At 42.0% G+C, this 16273-nt stretch overlaps 2 protein-coding genes across 2 annotated transcripts; one reads left to right on the forward strand and one right to left on the reverse strand.

Annotated features, from left to right (window-relative positions):
* Window positions 1-81: 81 nt before the first annotated feature.
* Window positions 82-3579, forward strand: LOC104535855 (chromosome unknown open reading frame, human C19orf44; the record flags this gene model as incomplete). Its single annotated transcript, XM_010180582.1, has 6 exons — window positions 82-1045; window positions 1484-1560; window positions 1952-2420; window positions 2663-2758; window positions 2884-3050; window positions 3493-3579. Coding segments are annotated over 6 exons (1860 nt in total), but the record flags the coding sequence as incomplete, so codon positions are not given.
* Window positions 3580-4039: 460 nt separating this feature from the next.
* On the reverse strand, window positions 4040-15957 carry CHERP (calcium homeostasis endoplasmic reticulum protein). Its single transcript, XM_010180580.1, has 16 exons — window positions 15782-15957; window positions 14882-15019; window positions 14497-14648; window positions 14029-14140; window positions 13569-13658; window positions 12716-12950; window positions 12185-12363; window positions 11368-11764; window positions 9185-9423; window positions 8208-8341; window positions 7835-7921; window positions 7393-7542; window positions 7148-7264; window positions 6618-6712; window positions 5973-6158; window positions 4040-4755 (listed from the first exon to the last, which is right to left on the reverse strand). The coding sequence occupies exons 1-16, from the start codon at window positions 15938-15940 to the stop codon at window positions 4751-4753; spliced, it is 2475 nt and encodes an 824-aa protein (XP_010178882.1). The 5' UTR covers window positions 15941-15957; the 3' UTR covers window positions 4040-4750.
* Between the last annotated feature and the right edge of the window lie 316 nt (window positions 15958-16273).

Consider the following 16273-nt stretch of genomic DNA (forward strand, 5'->3'; position numbering starts at 1 on the left):
TGTGTGCCCCGTCCGGGCAGGGGGCTGAACCGAGTCGCCGGCCGCCGCCTCTGAGGGCTCTTTGCATCCTTTTCTGGGCAGAGACACAGCGATGCTCCCCGCGGAACCATCACAGCCGGGCGCAGCGTCCTTCCCCGCTCCTGTAGTGACCTCTCCGAGCTTGACACAGAGGTGGAGAAAACTGGAAGAGCTCCGTTCTCCCGCAGCAGGTTCCTCAAGGTACGCAACGAAAACCTACATGGAACGCAGCGGTGCCAGACGTGGGGAAGCGCTGTGCAGACTGCGAGTGGACATGTAGCGAAGAGCACTCCGAGTTGTGCTTCCCACACACGGTCGAGCTCAGCTCTGAGGAGAGCGGCACAACTAGAAAGCAAAATAATGAATCGAAAAAAGCAGATGGAACTGCAAAAGACTGACTTGGGCCAGAAGCCTTTGAGTGAAGAGTCCTCCTCTGCATCCAGTCACAAATGCAGCGCAAGGGGCAAGAAATACCTGAAGAATTATGCAAGTGCCAGTGGAAAAGTGACCCTCACAAATTCTTGTTCTAAGGCAGAAGAAAACATCCAAAGCCCTAAGAAGAACATTATGGGTTTGGATAGTGATGAAGAGGAGATGAGGCAGCTGATGAGGAGCTCTTTGGAGTTTTCCAGTGGAAATAAGGATCTGAGGGTTGTTGCAAGTGATTCTAAATGGGGTGGAAAGACTCCAGGAATGACTCTTCCATCTCATAAGGAAATTTCACTGTCAGAGGTATCTAAAGCATCTTCTTTTCATAGCATAGGCTCAGAGAAAAGTGTTTTTGGTAGAATTAATTCACCAATACCTTCACCAGCCAGCAGAAACCTGTCAGAACGACATAATATGAGATCTCAATTGCCATCTTCTTTCACAAAAGACCGTACTATCAAGATTACTCTGCCTAGAACAGGCAACGCCAAGCAAAGTCAAATATCACTTGAAAGTGACAACAGTGAAATAAAATCATTAGATGAATTATTTTCAAAAGCAGCTGATGCAGAAGATTCACTCAGCAGCAGCTCAAATGGTAAGCGTTCTAAAAGACTCTCAGTAATCTTGCCATGAATTGTACTAATAATCTACTGATAAATTTACTAAAAAAGCACAGGCAAATACTCACTTTGAAAGGATTCTTTGGTGTAAGCTTACATGAAGTGAAGCTTTATTAAAGTAATTATGTTCTTTTTTTTTTCTCCTAGTGTAATAATTTGTATTTTTCTTGGCTTTTGATTTAGTGGATTCAGTTTACTGATGTTTCCCTGGGTGACACTTCATTGTGGTGTCTAAACAATTACAACATCCAGAATAGTTTTCATAGATCAGTGGGAGAGTGTATTACCTTTTAGTATTACACTTTAAAGGAGGAATCCAGTGATGATTTATTTTCCCCCGCTTTTCTCACTTAAGGGAAAGTGCACTGTAATTTTCATGCAAAGTCTCACGATGATTTGTCATTTGATTGCAGACTTCAGGCTGAATATCCTGAGCCTTGATGATTTGGCACCAAATATCACCAGTGAGGCAGCAGAATTCAAGCAGAAAGTAAGTAGGAAATCCCTACTAGCACGTATTTCCCTTCTACCTTTGTTAGAAAGTGGATATTCTAAAAGGAATCCTTCTGTTGTACTCCCAGACTCTGTGGGCTGGGTATGGCTCAGCTCTAAGGGTTGGATTGGGATTTTTGAGCCTACTACTGAAACCTGACCGAATTATTTTTCTTTTAGTGTCTGCATTTCCTTACTAAACGTAACAGCACTGCAGAGTTTGCAAGGTGACACAGAATAGCAATGTTTTTATTTCCTAATGAAGCAGTAGCTGCCTCTCACTTATAGGCTGCAGACCAGGTGAAGAATAATGGCAGCATATTCTAGAGTATATTTTGTTGATTCTTCTAACATACAGCTGGTTTTTGCTTTTGTTTTTTTTTTTTCAGGAGACAGATGTAGAAATTACTCAAGAATCAAACAGAAATCCAAAAAGAGATGCATTCCTGGTGGAAAAAGACAAAGATCTTAAAATGTCAAGTGCAGTGACTGGTGTGAATGATGCTTCTGAAGGGGATACTGAAAAAAATGTGACTGAAGTGGAAATCTCTGAGCATTTAAATGGAGTTTCTGCAGATTTCCCTAGACACAAGCAGGATTGTCTGGATCAGGATGAAGGAACTGTTAATTCAGAATATTCTGAAGACTTTGAAAGCTCTCTGTCTACACCAGATGGAGATTCTGGATCACAAAAGTCAGAGGCACATTCTGAGAGCTGCACATATTCTGGCAAACACCCATGTTCAACATCAGCACCTCCATTTACCAGAGAGCGGCATGAGCAGGTACACAGAGTAACCGTCAAAGAAACTGCGGTTCAGACAGCAGATCCTCCATTCACCTATTGCTGGTCAAAGAGTAAGTTCATGAGATATTGCCCTATTCAGACAATTTTAACTTTTTTTGTATTTTATATGCTAGCCTATTCAGCCTTGATAGAGTTTGTTTCAGTCCTCCCTTCCCCTAGCAGACATTAAAAACTTTCTAAAGCCCAACACTTTTATCTGCTACCTGCAGAAAATATGATTGAACAACAGAGTAAGAACGCTAAACATTTCCACCCTACAAACCCAGTAACTCTAATTTTATCCTGTGCACAGCAAACACCCCTGCAGTGCTTGCCCCACCTGTAGGAAACAGCTACGTCGATCCAGCACCCATTGCCAGTCATGTCATCAGCATGGATGCAGTAGAAGGTACTGAAAAAACCTGTTCCTTCCTGCTGTTTTACTGTATTTTATACATCTACTCCCTGCTTGGATTGTTTTGCCCTTACCGACTGTCATGTATCACTACAGCATCCCCTTTCCATTTCTTGCAGCCCTGACAGCATACAGGCCCTCAGCTCTTGTTCTGAACACCATGTTGAAGCAGCACCTGATGTTGACTCAGCAGTTTGTAGAGAACATTCACCACCTTCACCTCTCCCTGGTGGAGTCCTTAGAGAGTGAGAAGTACCACTACCACACCCTGGAAGAGGCTAAACAGGTATTTGTGATACAGCAGACAGCAGCCTAGAGAGACTACGAGTCTATTTCTTTCCAAACACTTCTAGTATTTGCAACAAACAGATTTTTCTTTGCATATTATTAAAGTTCATATTATCATTGAATAAATTACTTCATAGAAGTAGACTGCTATAATGCTTGTGCCTATATTAATAACAAGTCAGGAGTTTATAGAGGGGAAAAAAACCCAAAACCTAAAGTCTTACTGGAGGCAAAATAGAAGGAAAAAGCTTTCTGCAGTAGCACTTAGCTGTCCTCAAACAAGCAAAGATACTTCTAATGCTGCAACCAAAGTATCAGTTTCTGTTGGCAGTATAGAAAAGTGCAGGAATTCTGACATAAAGATTTATTATTTATTAAATGCTAGAAAGAATATTTATCTACATAATAAAGAACTTGGTATATTAACTTTTTCTTTGCAGTACATCAAGAATCACAAATCCCCACCTCTAACAATTAAGCAAGCACGTGAAGAAATTCAGAAAGCACAGGAGGAAAAACTGCTTTGACTGCTGGAATTTAAAGTAAAATTCACAGATCTCAAGCTGGAACAAGAAACCCTTCCAGTACTGAAAGGATTTGTACTATTTGCTTTGTAACTTTTTATAATTTATTTTCCTATATCTGAATTTTTAAAAATCATGTACATGATATAGGGATAGGCAGGAGCCTTCAGCCAGACTATGTCAGTGTTCAGCAAAAAAGCAACCCAGAAAACAGTGTGGTAAGTCACCATGTTTATCAGGTAGAGCATGTGATCTGTGATCACAGTAGAAATGAAAGGCTGTACTATAGCACCCCAGAAATATGATCACAGAAAAATACCAGATCCTGGCTTAAGTGCCATATTTAAAGTGTTTATGTATAATTAGCCTTGTCAGAAAACCAAACACACACAGTTAAGTTAAATTCAATGCAAAGAAGGCTTATAGCCAACATATTGAAATCCACTTTGAAATTATGAGCAACTATTTTATTTTTATTAAAAAAAGTGTTTATTGGGAGGCAAAACAATAAAATTCACAAGTTGGTAACATACAGGTGGTGTATGCGGATTCACAGACAGTTACAGTTCCACAACTACAGTAGATCTAGAACAAACTGGTATTTCACCATATTAATTAAATGGTTTTAAGAGGGTTTCTGCTATACAAACAAACGACTCTGGAAGAGGTTACCACCACGCAGACCTCTGGAGTGGAAATGCAGTGCAAGGGCCTCACATCTTTAGCTGGTGGTCTCTGGAAACTGTTACAAAAGGGTTGTTTGTTTGTTTTTTTTTCCTCATTTAGATTAAAGGAAGTTTCCAAGAACGTTTCATTGTTAGAAACTTGCACAGCAGAGAAACTTTATTCTATTCAACTAATTAGCTTTTATTAAAGGGTATATACAAAAATATAAAAAGCTTAAAGAACGTCTTCCATTACAAAGCATTGAACATCCCTTAGAGCGCTTGAAAAGCTACAACAGTTAACCCTCGTGTTCTGAGCAGAGTTGTGACTGCAGCGGCTGGTGTGTAGGGGCGTTAAGTTGTGTGGTAGGTTCTAACAAGCTCGCACAGTGCTCATAGGTCACCTGTACTGGAACTAGATGCGTCATTCCCCACTTAGACATTAGGATACACTGCTCAGCATCAGTCTGACTTGATCCCAAGGCAGCACCCCTCCACTTCAAATAGAATTAACCTTTTGAGAGAAATAAACATACATTATGGAACTAGAGAACACATAACCATAGCAGATAATGTCTGTATGCCACAGGAATGAATGAATCACAGTCCTGGACCGGGGATAGCTTGGCTGGGGGTTAATTCTAGTATAAAATGGGTAACTAATTAAAAAATTTTGCAAAAGAAAGGGAAATTCTTAAACTTGCTAGACATGTCATAGTAATGACTGGCCTTTTTTTAAACACTAAACGGCAAGTGTTGAAATACATGTCATAGCTTTCCATTTTTCACCATAGTTTTTAAAGTAATTCTTTTGTCACTTCCTCCAGACTTTAATCCGGATTTATACAAGTTTAGTGTTTTGTAGAAGATGCAAGACATCTTTCTTCAGAGAGTCTTATTCGGGTGGTGGAGGGTCTTGCGTGTCACGCTTCACTGAAACAATAGGGAAAAGAGTTCTTACACAATCTGCAGTCACCTAAGCTGTCTGAACTGTTTCATGGACTGAGGGCTCTGTTAATAAGGAATTTTTCCTTTTGGGCTTTATTTGAACCCATTTGATTACACAGATCTACTGCAGCCATAGGCAGAAGTGACTTCATTCAGCATGCCAATTTTTTTTCCTTTTAGTCATTGCCAAGTGCAGTTGTTCTACATAACAGACTCTCCGCAAAAAAAAATAAAAAAATCCATCGTTTGGAGAATTGTCTCCATCTCTTAAGAAGCGCCTCCACGTTTTGTGAACCCTTCCTACACTACAGTGAATTTACTGCCAGTTCTGGCTGCGGCAGAAGACAGCACTAATGGTAGCAAACTCTGCCTTGGGCAGGGCCAAGCAGTACACAAGGTCTAACCACAAGGACCTTGCTGCTTCGGCAGCCATCCCTCCTGTGGCAGGGCTCCCTCCACTACCTTTGGGCTTGCTCCTGGTTGGTGCAGGGCAAAATTCACAGATGCAGGCTCTTGGTATTGTAGCCACGAAGTGGCTTACATAGAACTAATAAATTACACAGGCTAATTAATGTTTTAGAAATCAGAATACAACATAACTCCTAAAAAGGACCAGATGCTGGATTAATCAGAGTATTTATCTACTTACCTGTTTTATTGTAGCCATTATATTAGAAAGAATTAAGAGTTAAACTCTTATGATTTGGGTTTACAGTAAATAAAACAAAATCAGTATCAAGTCCACAATACAGTTTTGTAAATTGCTTAGAAACATTCACTTACATTCATCTCTGGCCTTCATGCGTGCGATAAACGAGTAACTTTTATTTCTTCGGTAGTTTTCGTAAGGGTCATCTAATGCAACTCCCACTCCTTTATATTGATCCCATTTGTCTCGGATATCCCCTCCTTTAATTGGATCCTGAATCCCTTGTTCCTTGGCTCCCAATCCACCAGATCCACTCCATCCTACAGGAAGGATATAACATTGCAATCCTGTAACTGTATTTTTATTACTAGAATTATGAAGACAGAAATTTTTTTTAAACAACCAAAAAAAGTGTCAGTTTGATACAGCAGGACGGTAACAGCCAGCCTGAAACAACAATGCACTGTGCCATTTATTTCAAAAGCATTAACTCGCATGGATTCTGGGAGAAAACATCAGCACCAGCCCTGTGGATCTACACCCCATGGAGGTGAACTCCACTGGATCCAAACTCATGTCCCTGCCTTCCATATGTTTCCCAGAAAGGCAACTACTACCACTGGTCCACGCTCTACATCCTCCTATCTCTGAATATCCTTACGCTGACCAAGAATACCACAGGATAATTACTTATACACATGCGTTAATTAATTGTATCCAAGAGGTGGGTGCCCAATTTTGTTTCCTGGCTTGTCTAAGATTCCAGAACAGCATCTTACCCATTTTTACTAGCATTTGATGGCCTTTATTTTCTTCTCCAAGTCTTGATTCTGGTATAGGAGGCCCAGAACTGGAGCCCAACCCAGCAGAAGAACTAAGGAAATAAAAAGAGCAAATTAAGAACAAGTCATCCTGTTCTGACACAAAGCAAGGCCATTTCTGTTAAACATTAACACCCAGTATAATCCTATCCACTCTACTGAGCTATTCTTTTATAAAGCCATAGATTATGGAGTTACAAAGGTGCCAGAAACAGCTGCCCTGCTTCTCAGCACAAAGGAAATCAAACACTATGGTCTACTAACACAGCACAGGAATGCATATGAGGTCTTCATAGTTGCAGTGTTTTAAAAAAAAGCTACCACAACAGAGTAATACTATCTCTATAAGCTCATACAGCATATAAATAATTTCTAAATCTGCCTTCCATCTTCATTTCTACTATTTGTTAAAATGCTTAAAATATACCCAGCTTGGTACTTTTCCAACAACCCAGGTAAAAAAGATAAATAAACAAAGAAAAGCTTACGGAGGAGTGGGGCTGCGAGACCGGGATCGGCGCCGCCTTCCTGGCGAGTACGACTTCGATCTTGATCGTGACCGCGATCGCGAGCGGCTGTGAGAAGAGCGGGACCTGCTCCGGCTTCTGGAGGGAGAGCACAGGAGAGCAGATGCACAAGTTACCAGACCAACACCCAGCGTTCCTCATTCAGCCCCACGGGCTGTTTTATTTCCACCTCCTCAGTTCCTGAGATTCAGCCCATTGCACTCTACCTGGACTGAGAGCGTGAATAGGATCGTGATCGAGAGCAAGAGCGAGATCGCGACCTCGAATAGGAGCCAGATGATTTTGAAGATCGTGAATTGGACCGGGAGGATGAGCGACCTCGGCTCTTAGACCGACTGCGAGAGCGAGAAGGCCCACTGCACAGGTAAAAGCAGAAAAACTCCAGTGAAACTCCTGAGAGAAGCAGGAGAAATGCAAAAATACTTCTGATCAAATTCAAATTACACACAAGCATTGTATTTCTGCAGACAATCCAGTGAAAACTTAAGCGTGGCAAAAAGCTATTTTCTGCAGATTAGACAGAAATTCCAGCAAGCTGAAACTCAGTTATCCCATCAGCACACTGCTACAGACTTCCCCTCTGCATTAAGTGCAAGGTATCTCTAGCACCTTCCAAACCTGCAGAAGGCAGCAGACAGGATTTCTCACCTATTTCTCTTCTCCTGACCTTTCCTTCTCCTCGCTCTCATTTTAGCTCTGAAGAACTCGTACAGTCCATTCTGCTCCCAGCCTTCACTGCAATAAATCAACCACACACAGAACCGACATCTGTAAAACTGCTTTGATCAAGGAGACGTTCAGGATTTCCACTAGATTTTGTGGGGAACAAAGGGCCTGGGCAAAAAAGGTCTCACAAATCTCAGTGCAAGATCAAACCACGGATGCAGTTTAAAATACAAGAACACTCATTTCAGCATTAGAAGAGCCAAGACACAGGCGAAGGAAGAGAGAGGCACTTTGTGGTTCGAGACAGCTTCTTAGGGCATTTCCTTACCATATTGTTAGCTATACCTACTCTTACCTGTTTCTAGGCCTGTCATGAGATGGTGGACTATAAAATGCCTCAACCGCAGCCAGTAGTCTCTCACTGGGGGGCATTGGGGGTGGAAGACGTATATCTTTAGGATCTAAAGGTTTATACTCATGATCTTCAAGCTGCCGGAAACAAAACAAATTACATTCGTGTCATGGGGTGGCTACCTGAAGAGAAAAATATAGATTTAACTGTCTAGGGACCTCGCATTTCACTACTGGATAAAAAATGGTCCAGAAATAAGGATACTGCAGATGACCCAATGCTTTCTCGTGCTATCACTACCATTTTCAGTTCTATGAGAAAAGCCAGCACTGCACAGGTTGCAGCATTAACTGGGTTGCCAGGTAGATAAAATGCAGATCTCAGCTATCCACCTTTGTGATAACAGTGGCAGGATCGAAGCCTGGCAAAAGCTGATGTACACTGAGAGTAACACAAAGTTAGAGATGGAAGACACCTATTAATTCACCTCAAACACAGAATATACATAAATATACATATATATCCCCAGAGATGCTGATACAAATACATTTCCTGATCTCTGTCATTCTTTGTTTGTATGTATAACATTAGAGTTGCAAAACGTATTTGTAAGAAAGAACTCTGAATACCAAAACCTAGTACACAGTGGCCACATCAGAAGGGCAAGGTCCCTCTGCCCATCTGAAAATCACTGGGGAGTTCCATTTTCTACAAACAGGGCTAAGATTTTCCAAAGTGAATTAGTCTTTCACACAAATGAGTTCAAACAGCTTTCACTGAGACACAACACTTGAAAACTTTACCATTTTCACTACCTTCCCCCCCAATCCTGCCCTTGTATACCCTACAACAACTTTGGCTGATGGTTGCTGGATGGAAAGACTTGAAAATATAAATGTCCATGTTAAACTGTCCCTATTACTGCCCATGTGATTTTGATATTTAAATTGTACAAGTCCAGGCCCATAGGAAGCACTTACTTTTACAAGTGGAGCCATCAACCCAGCAGGAAGATCAAAGTAGGGGACATTTGGCACCAGACTGGGATCATCGTGGTTCATGTGAGGGGGGCCTTGTCGCCGCATGTGAGGGGGCTGCCCATTAAATCCATGCGGAGGAGGCCCAAAATCAGGGTGCTGCGGCCCTCCCCAGGGAGGATGCTCGCTGATTCCAGGGTGAGGCAATCTGTGACCAGGATGATGATGAGGAGGTCCAATTTCTGCAGAGTGGAAGCGTTAAAAGATTGTATTTAGCTACAGAGAAAGGAAGGCAATCAGAGATGTACTTCAATTAGTGCGCTTATCCTAAAAAACAAATCTTGGCACCCAGAGCCTTGCAGATCCAGAGCTGCATAACTAGAGGCTGACTACAGCTCCACATTCACAAATATCTTGCAGTGCATCTCCCTCCCTGGCCACAGCACCTTAAGACAACAGGATACCATAACCCAGAGCCGCTGCTCACTTTGGGACGTACTGTGGTCAGAAAGTACCACAGCAAAGACACTCTCAGGAACAAAAGGTTTCAGATGCAGCAGGGCAGCTACCGGTGGGATCTATTTCTGAAGCCTAAGCACACAGTCGTGACTTAGGTTGGACCTGTAATTACTTCTGTCTCTGTGCCAAATCAACACACATAAATAAATAAATATCAGGAATTAACTCACATGGATAGGTGACAAGAAAATATTTTGTTTAAAGAGGCATTTCGAGAAGAGGTAGAGATAGTATCCTGTTAAAACAGAGAAGTGAATGACATCCATCCAATCACTGATGGACAAACCATTTGCCATGAATGCCACGATACCAAAAAAAAAGAACTCACTGCCCTATACAGAAAAAAAAATGCAAAATCAACATCATCTGCAGCAGGACCAACAGTTTTTCCAGGAAAAGCCACTACAGCCACTGCCCAATCTCCAAGCAGTGCTATCTGACTCATCTTCATTAGAACTCGATCACAGTCTATGTTGTCATTGCTTCACCACTTTCCTCATTTCAGCCATCTGTTTTAGTAGATTTCCTCCTCCAACAACTTCACATGAAACAACAAATGTTTTGGATCACCACTACAATCCAAACCAGAGCATCTTTTTCCGAGCTTAAACCTTAAATTTCCCAGGATGAGAAAAACCATTGTCCCTACTAACAGATCTCCCAAATAACCCAAAACAAACACCAAACCAAAACCACCAACCAAACAACAAACCCAAAGAAAAAAGAAATAAAAAACCAATCTCTGCTGAAGAAGACAATGCTAAATATATAAGCTCTAATTCATTTGCTTTTAATGTTTTTTGGACTTGGAGAATTGAGACTTTTAAGCTTAAAATAGCAACTCCTACATAACAACAGAATTCTGTTTTAAGTGGCTTGTCACACAGAACCACAGTGATCACTTTACTTTGATAAGGATCATTCCAAAATAATAATAACTTCTGCATGTGAAACAGAAACTACATCAGGGCAGAACTGCACCAGACTTCATGAGGGGGCCCGCAGCCCAACCTGAGCCACAAAGGCCAGGCAAGCAGGGCCCCGACTATGTTCTCAGGCATCCCTATCTTCCAGCAAGACAGCAAAACCAAACAAGAAAGGGGAACGGGGAGCAAGGATCATTTCACCAGACACTACTAAGTCACACAACATTCAGACAGATAACAAGAGAGCTTTTCAGTAAAAATAAAGAGAATATAAGAAAGGTACGGAGGAATGTATGCATAAGAACAAATGCTTCCAGCCTGTCTCCCTCTAACTTCCTCCATCTATGGAGAACACAGCTGAAGAGCCCTCACCTCTGGCCTGACGTACAGGAGATGGCATTTACAAGGAAATGCTGCTTCTCAGCCTTGAGCTTACTATTTTTCAAGTGAAACAGTCACTAAAGAGGTGCCTGTAGAGATGCTGACTTGGGTTTGGGTTACAATTTCTGGCTATCTGCATCTGTTAGGGAAGGAAGACTCAAAAAGCAAGGAAGCACTCATCTCTGTATGTATTTCCTACTGAGTTTTTTAGCAGTAGCTTCCCAAGCCCTCAAACTCAACATTTCTCAGGAAAACCACAACAGTCCACCAAGAATAAGCTGTCACCCCAAAGCACAAAATAATTTTGTAATGGTAATCAGCATCACAACGTAAGAAATCCTGGCCTGGTACACACTTTACCTTGAGAAAAATCCCCCTGGGGGTAATCAAAACGATGAGGATAAGGAGGCCTTTCAAAGGGATGGCGAGGTGGAAAATCATCCTGCATGAAGCGAGGTGGAAAGCGGTTGAAATTATGCGGATGCGGGGGCTGGTTGAATTGGGGATGTTGCTGATGTGGAGGAAATGGGCCTCTGAAGTGAGGTGGCCGCTGCATTCGAAATGGAGGTTCCCTTTGACCCCCACCCCATGGAGGTTGTTCATGCTGGTTGTTCCACGGTGCTTCAAACTGGTTGTTCCAAGAAGGATCAGGCTGGTTGTTCCAGGGTGTCTCTCGCTGGTTGTTCCAGCCTTGATCTCTCTGTTCATTCCACATCCCTTCATGGTTGTTATTCCAGGGAGGACAATGAGGGGGGCCCTAGTGATGAAGAAAAGCAGCCTGATTATTAGGCTACAAAAATAAAGAATGCAATAAAAACAGTCCTTTTTTTTTTAAAGTAAATGTAGCCTGTAGGCAACATGCACAAGTGAAATAATTTTCCAAATACGAGGTCTGAACAACTACAGCTTCAGAGAAAAGACCAAGCTGTTACTGAACCAAACAGCTCTGTACTCAAGACAGTACTTCCTGTTCTGCTGGTTCACAAGGAAAGCGTTGATGGTTGACAAACTGAAATACAATTCACACTCTGCCATTAGCTGGGCTCAGAATGAGAAAGCTCAGCATTTGAATCTGGATTTATAACTTTCAGAGCTTTTCATCACGCTTCCACAACCCAGGTGGTCACTCTGAACATCCTTCTCCCTCCACATGTTCTTTCAGAACGATGTTTCTCACCTGTTGTTGACCCCACGGTGCAACAGGGTGAGGTTGGTCAAACCAGGGTGGTTTACTTGGAGGAATCTGATCATGAGATCCAGGGCCGCGTGGTCCACCAGAGGCAGGATCCTGCACTCCAGACCCGGTTGCGTCATACTCTGCAGAACCAGCTAGAGGCAGCTGAGATTTACCATCATCTGAAACAAAACAGAGACTATCAGAAGCATCCAGGTCATATGCAGTTAATAAAACACCAGCACACCTACAACAGGCTCCATCTGAATTTTGCTGGATGCATAAACACTCTGCAGAACCCTATTGCTGGGAGAGACAATTTCTAATACGTTTCACATTCATCTCTTTGATTCTTTTTACATTCAGGCATCAGACTGCACCAGCTGTAAGCCTCCAGTTTCAGGCTTTTGCTTGAACCAAACCATCAGAGCACAGTACCTCAGTACTAAAAAAGGAGAAATTAAAAAAAAAATAATAATCTCACAAAGTTGCCACCCACTGGTTCCTGCACAGGTCCCCAGAACAGGTTCGTACCCGCTTGTGTAACTGGTGCGGATGGTGGAGCCGAGGCTGGTGCTGCTGTGGGGGCTTGAGGTGGGGGTGTTGATTTCACCTCGTTCTCTAGGGGTGGTATTTGTATTTGCTGCTGCTGCTGCTGCGTTAAACTGTTTACAAACTCTTCATGTTGAGTTTTCAGGTTCTGTATCTGCTGTTGGAAAGCCACCTGTACAGGCCGTACTACCGTTGCATATTCAGTGATCAAATTTGCCTGATAAAATGAGATAAATTCAGAAGAACAAGTTAACACCGTACCTAAAACCATTATCCGATCTGCTCATGCAGAAGCTCCTATATTGTTCTCCATCCCCTCCCAAGAAATGCACAAGAAAGCAGGAAATCCTGGCAGAAGAACCCAGCCACACTGGAAGCTCTGTAAAGATTTCCAAAATACTCTCTGTGGGCTAGAATCCACTGTCTGTATTAATGCTGCTTTCAAATACAGCTACAATCAACAGCATCCATTATTAACGCTAAAAATGAATAGTTCCTGCTGCCACAACAATTTTTATGATTAGAGTACACAATGTAAAGCTATAGTTTCTTTAGTTGCCTTTTTACCAAACATTCGTTTCCATAAAAAGAGAATGCCCTGTCAAACACGTGACTGACTGCAATCGTTAAAGACGCAAACAGACTTTGCAGGATTGTGTCAGCAGCCGAATTAACCTTGTTTTTCAAACATTCAATATGTTTTACATTACTTTTACAATCCCTTGTAAACGATTTGAGGAAGAGATTAATATTTACCTTTCCAAAAAGATTCTTAAATTTGTTTACAGAATATTTACATAAATGAGAAAACTGCTGCTTTTCTTTAGTGGCTAACCTGGTACTGGCCAAGTCCAAGAGCCGGGCTCTGTAACTGCTGAATAATTGACTCGTCAAAGTACCCATTTTTCTCCCATAGCTGAAGAAGCTGCATAAATTCAAGAGTGAAAGAAACTTAATTTTAGAAACATAATTTTAGAAATTATGAACAATAAAAGAAAATCTGAGGCACAGCATTTTTATGTCTCTAGCTCTGTCAAAAGACCTAGGATTTCAGCACCTGTCTTGAACCACTGAAGATTCAGATGCACTCACCAATACAATAACTTTTAAATAAAGTCTGAGTACTTTTAAAGTTCTAGTTTAAACATGAACTAAAGCACATTCTGTGACAGACTTTATGAAGAAAGTTAGACCAGAAAAACCTCAGTGGTCCTTTTCCATCCTCTATTTGTGAAATTTCCTTGCACTAACCTAATGAAGCCAAGCCTGTGGTTAAACCAAAACCAGATACTCACTCTGGCAATTTTCTGTTGTTTGTCCTCCTCCACCGCCAGAAAACTGGTACAATAAATAGGTACAACCACCTTCTGTAACGCAGCCAGAAGATCTCGTGCTTGCTTCCGCTGGCTTCAAAAAAGGCATGGGAAGGTAAGAGTTACTGCCTGTCACTGTAACACCAAGAGCACTGTCATATTCAATATCTCCCAACTTCTGCAGTACTAAAAGTAAAGGATTCATCAAATAGAAAGTTCCCTCCTTTACATTTTTACTGTAACATTTTGTCTGGAAGAAAAATACACAAAGTAGGTAAAAGTTCACTTTGATTATTAAAACAGTAGATCTTTGTGCCAGCTATGGACATCTTAAGGCAGATGCTAAAAATAATGAACACATTAAAAAGTGACTACTCAAACGACCTAGTGGAGAGAGACTTCACCAAATTAACCAAAGCAGCAAACTGAAGCCCACAATTTAATTCTTACCAGTGATGCAATACGTCATTGATTAAGTAGATCAGATGTAAGCGAAGCTCAAAGTGAGCTCCTTCTGCCGTTATACGATTTCGCAGGTGCCCAGCCATCAGCTCACAGTGCGCAGGAGATTTTGCATTACTAAACATCCAGTTCTTGCCAGCCTTGGAAAAGCAAATTTAAAGTATTTTAAGTCAGTCCAATGTGTTCCCATCGTACAGACTCCCTAGGACTGTGAAACAGCTGCAAGAAGGGAAGCTTTCAAGTAACAGCTATCATCTTACCTACCACACACCACCACAGTAAAGCCACTGTTTACTACACAGACGATCTCAAAATTCAAGCTGCGCTTAACCCCTAACACCACCAAATAACCGGTCAGGTTTAGATGACTTACCGAGATTGCATCTTTTGTACAAGTGTCAATTATTGGCTGCAACAAGTTGTCAAATTCGTTCATATCTAACTGGGTTTCCTCTAAAACTTTTTGCATTTGTTGCTCAATTGCAAGGGCTACTGCTGATGTGACTTGTTCCTGAAAAAAGAAAAATAAAGGGAGAATAATATTACATCCAATATTCTTTTTAAAGAGCTAAGCTGCTGTATCCCTGTCCTCTTAGCTGTAAGCAGCTATCTCGAAGACCAAGACCTTTTATATAAGCAATGTGATCACGTACAAATGTTTTCAGTATTTTTGAGAACAAAAAACTCATTCTTCAGGAAAAGTCCAATTCTTTTCTACCTCCAAAATGTCTCTCCATCGTGAAAAAAAAATTTAAAAACCGCAGGAAGCTCCTAAATGTACAGAACATAATCAAGGCAACCTGCTTTCCTCCAGGAACTCTTCAGTTTCATTCCCAGTAGCTTTAACAGCACACCACCACCTACAAAAACCAATTGCTTGGAAACATGCAGTTCCCTGCCACTCCTAATCAGAATCCACCTTAGAACACCTCATGCTGGGATGTCTTGCAGTTCCCAGCAACCTGCAGCATTAAACAAAGATTAAAGCAGTCACAATTTATTACACTCTACGAACCAACGAGGTTTTTCATATAGTAAATAATCTGTTTTAATCAAAGATCAATCTTGCTAGCACATCAGATACATCTGTTCCAAAGAGATGACGGCGGTTGCCACAGAACAAAAACAAGCAAAGTAACACTCCCTTCTTCTCCCCAAAATACGATGCTACCACCACTACTGAGAAGGAAACCTCCTTCTCTCGCTTTGCTCCTGATTTCTATGGCCACTAGCAGTCCAGGATAAACCAGATGAGTATTTATCTTAAACCAACCTGTCTCATGGCCAGGAGATGCTGCTCCTGCTGCTGAAGGTTCCACTGACTCTGCTGGATGAGCTCCTCCACAGAAGGGGTGCCCTGAGGAGCTGGGAGAGGCGCAGCCGGTGGCAGGGATGGCTGTGGCAGTGGCTGGATCTGTGCGGTAGCCTCCATGTCTTGGCTTTGCTTGCACAACACTACCAGACAAAGTAAACTTTTAAAGTAAGCCTCACAAAATCTGCTACCTCCAGCCCACACAGGAAAACTGCTGGTTCCAAAACACTCTCACTCTTTATATAATTGCTTAACGCAAAATTAAAATCACACAGTCAAGAGTGGATGGTGCCAAAGAGGGGTGTCAGCAACTCCTTAGGCACTTTGAGATGAAGAACCCCAACATGAGACCAGCCCCAGCGCTGCTGCACTGGAGCACCCGGCTCCTGAGAGCCCTTGGAGGTGCTGAGCTGTTCTCAGCACACCGCTTGTAGCTGTGGTGCGGCCCAGCCT

Source organism: Mesitornis unicolor, unplaced genomic scaffold, assembly GCF_000695765.1.
Source record: "Mesitornis unicolor isolate BGI_N332 unplaced genomic scaffold, ASM69576v1 scaffold25693, whole genome shotgun sequence".
Taxonomy (NCBI): Eukaryota; Metazoa; Chordata; class Aves; order Mesitornithiformes; family Mesitornithidae; genus Mesitornis; species Mesitornis unicolor.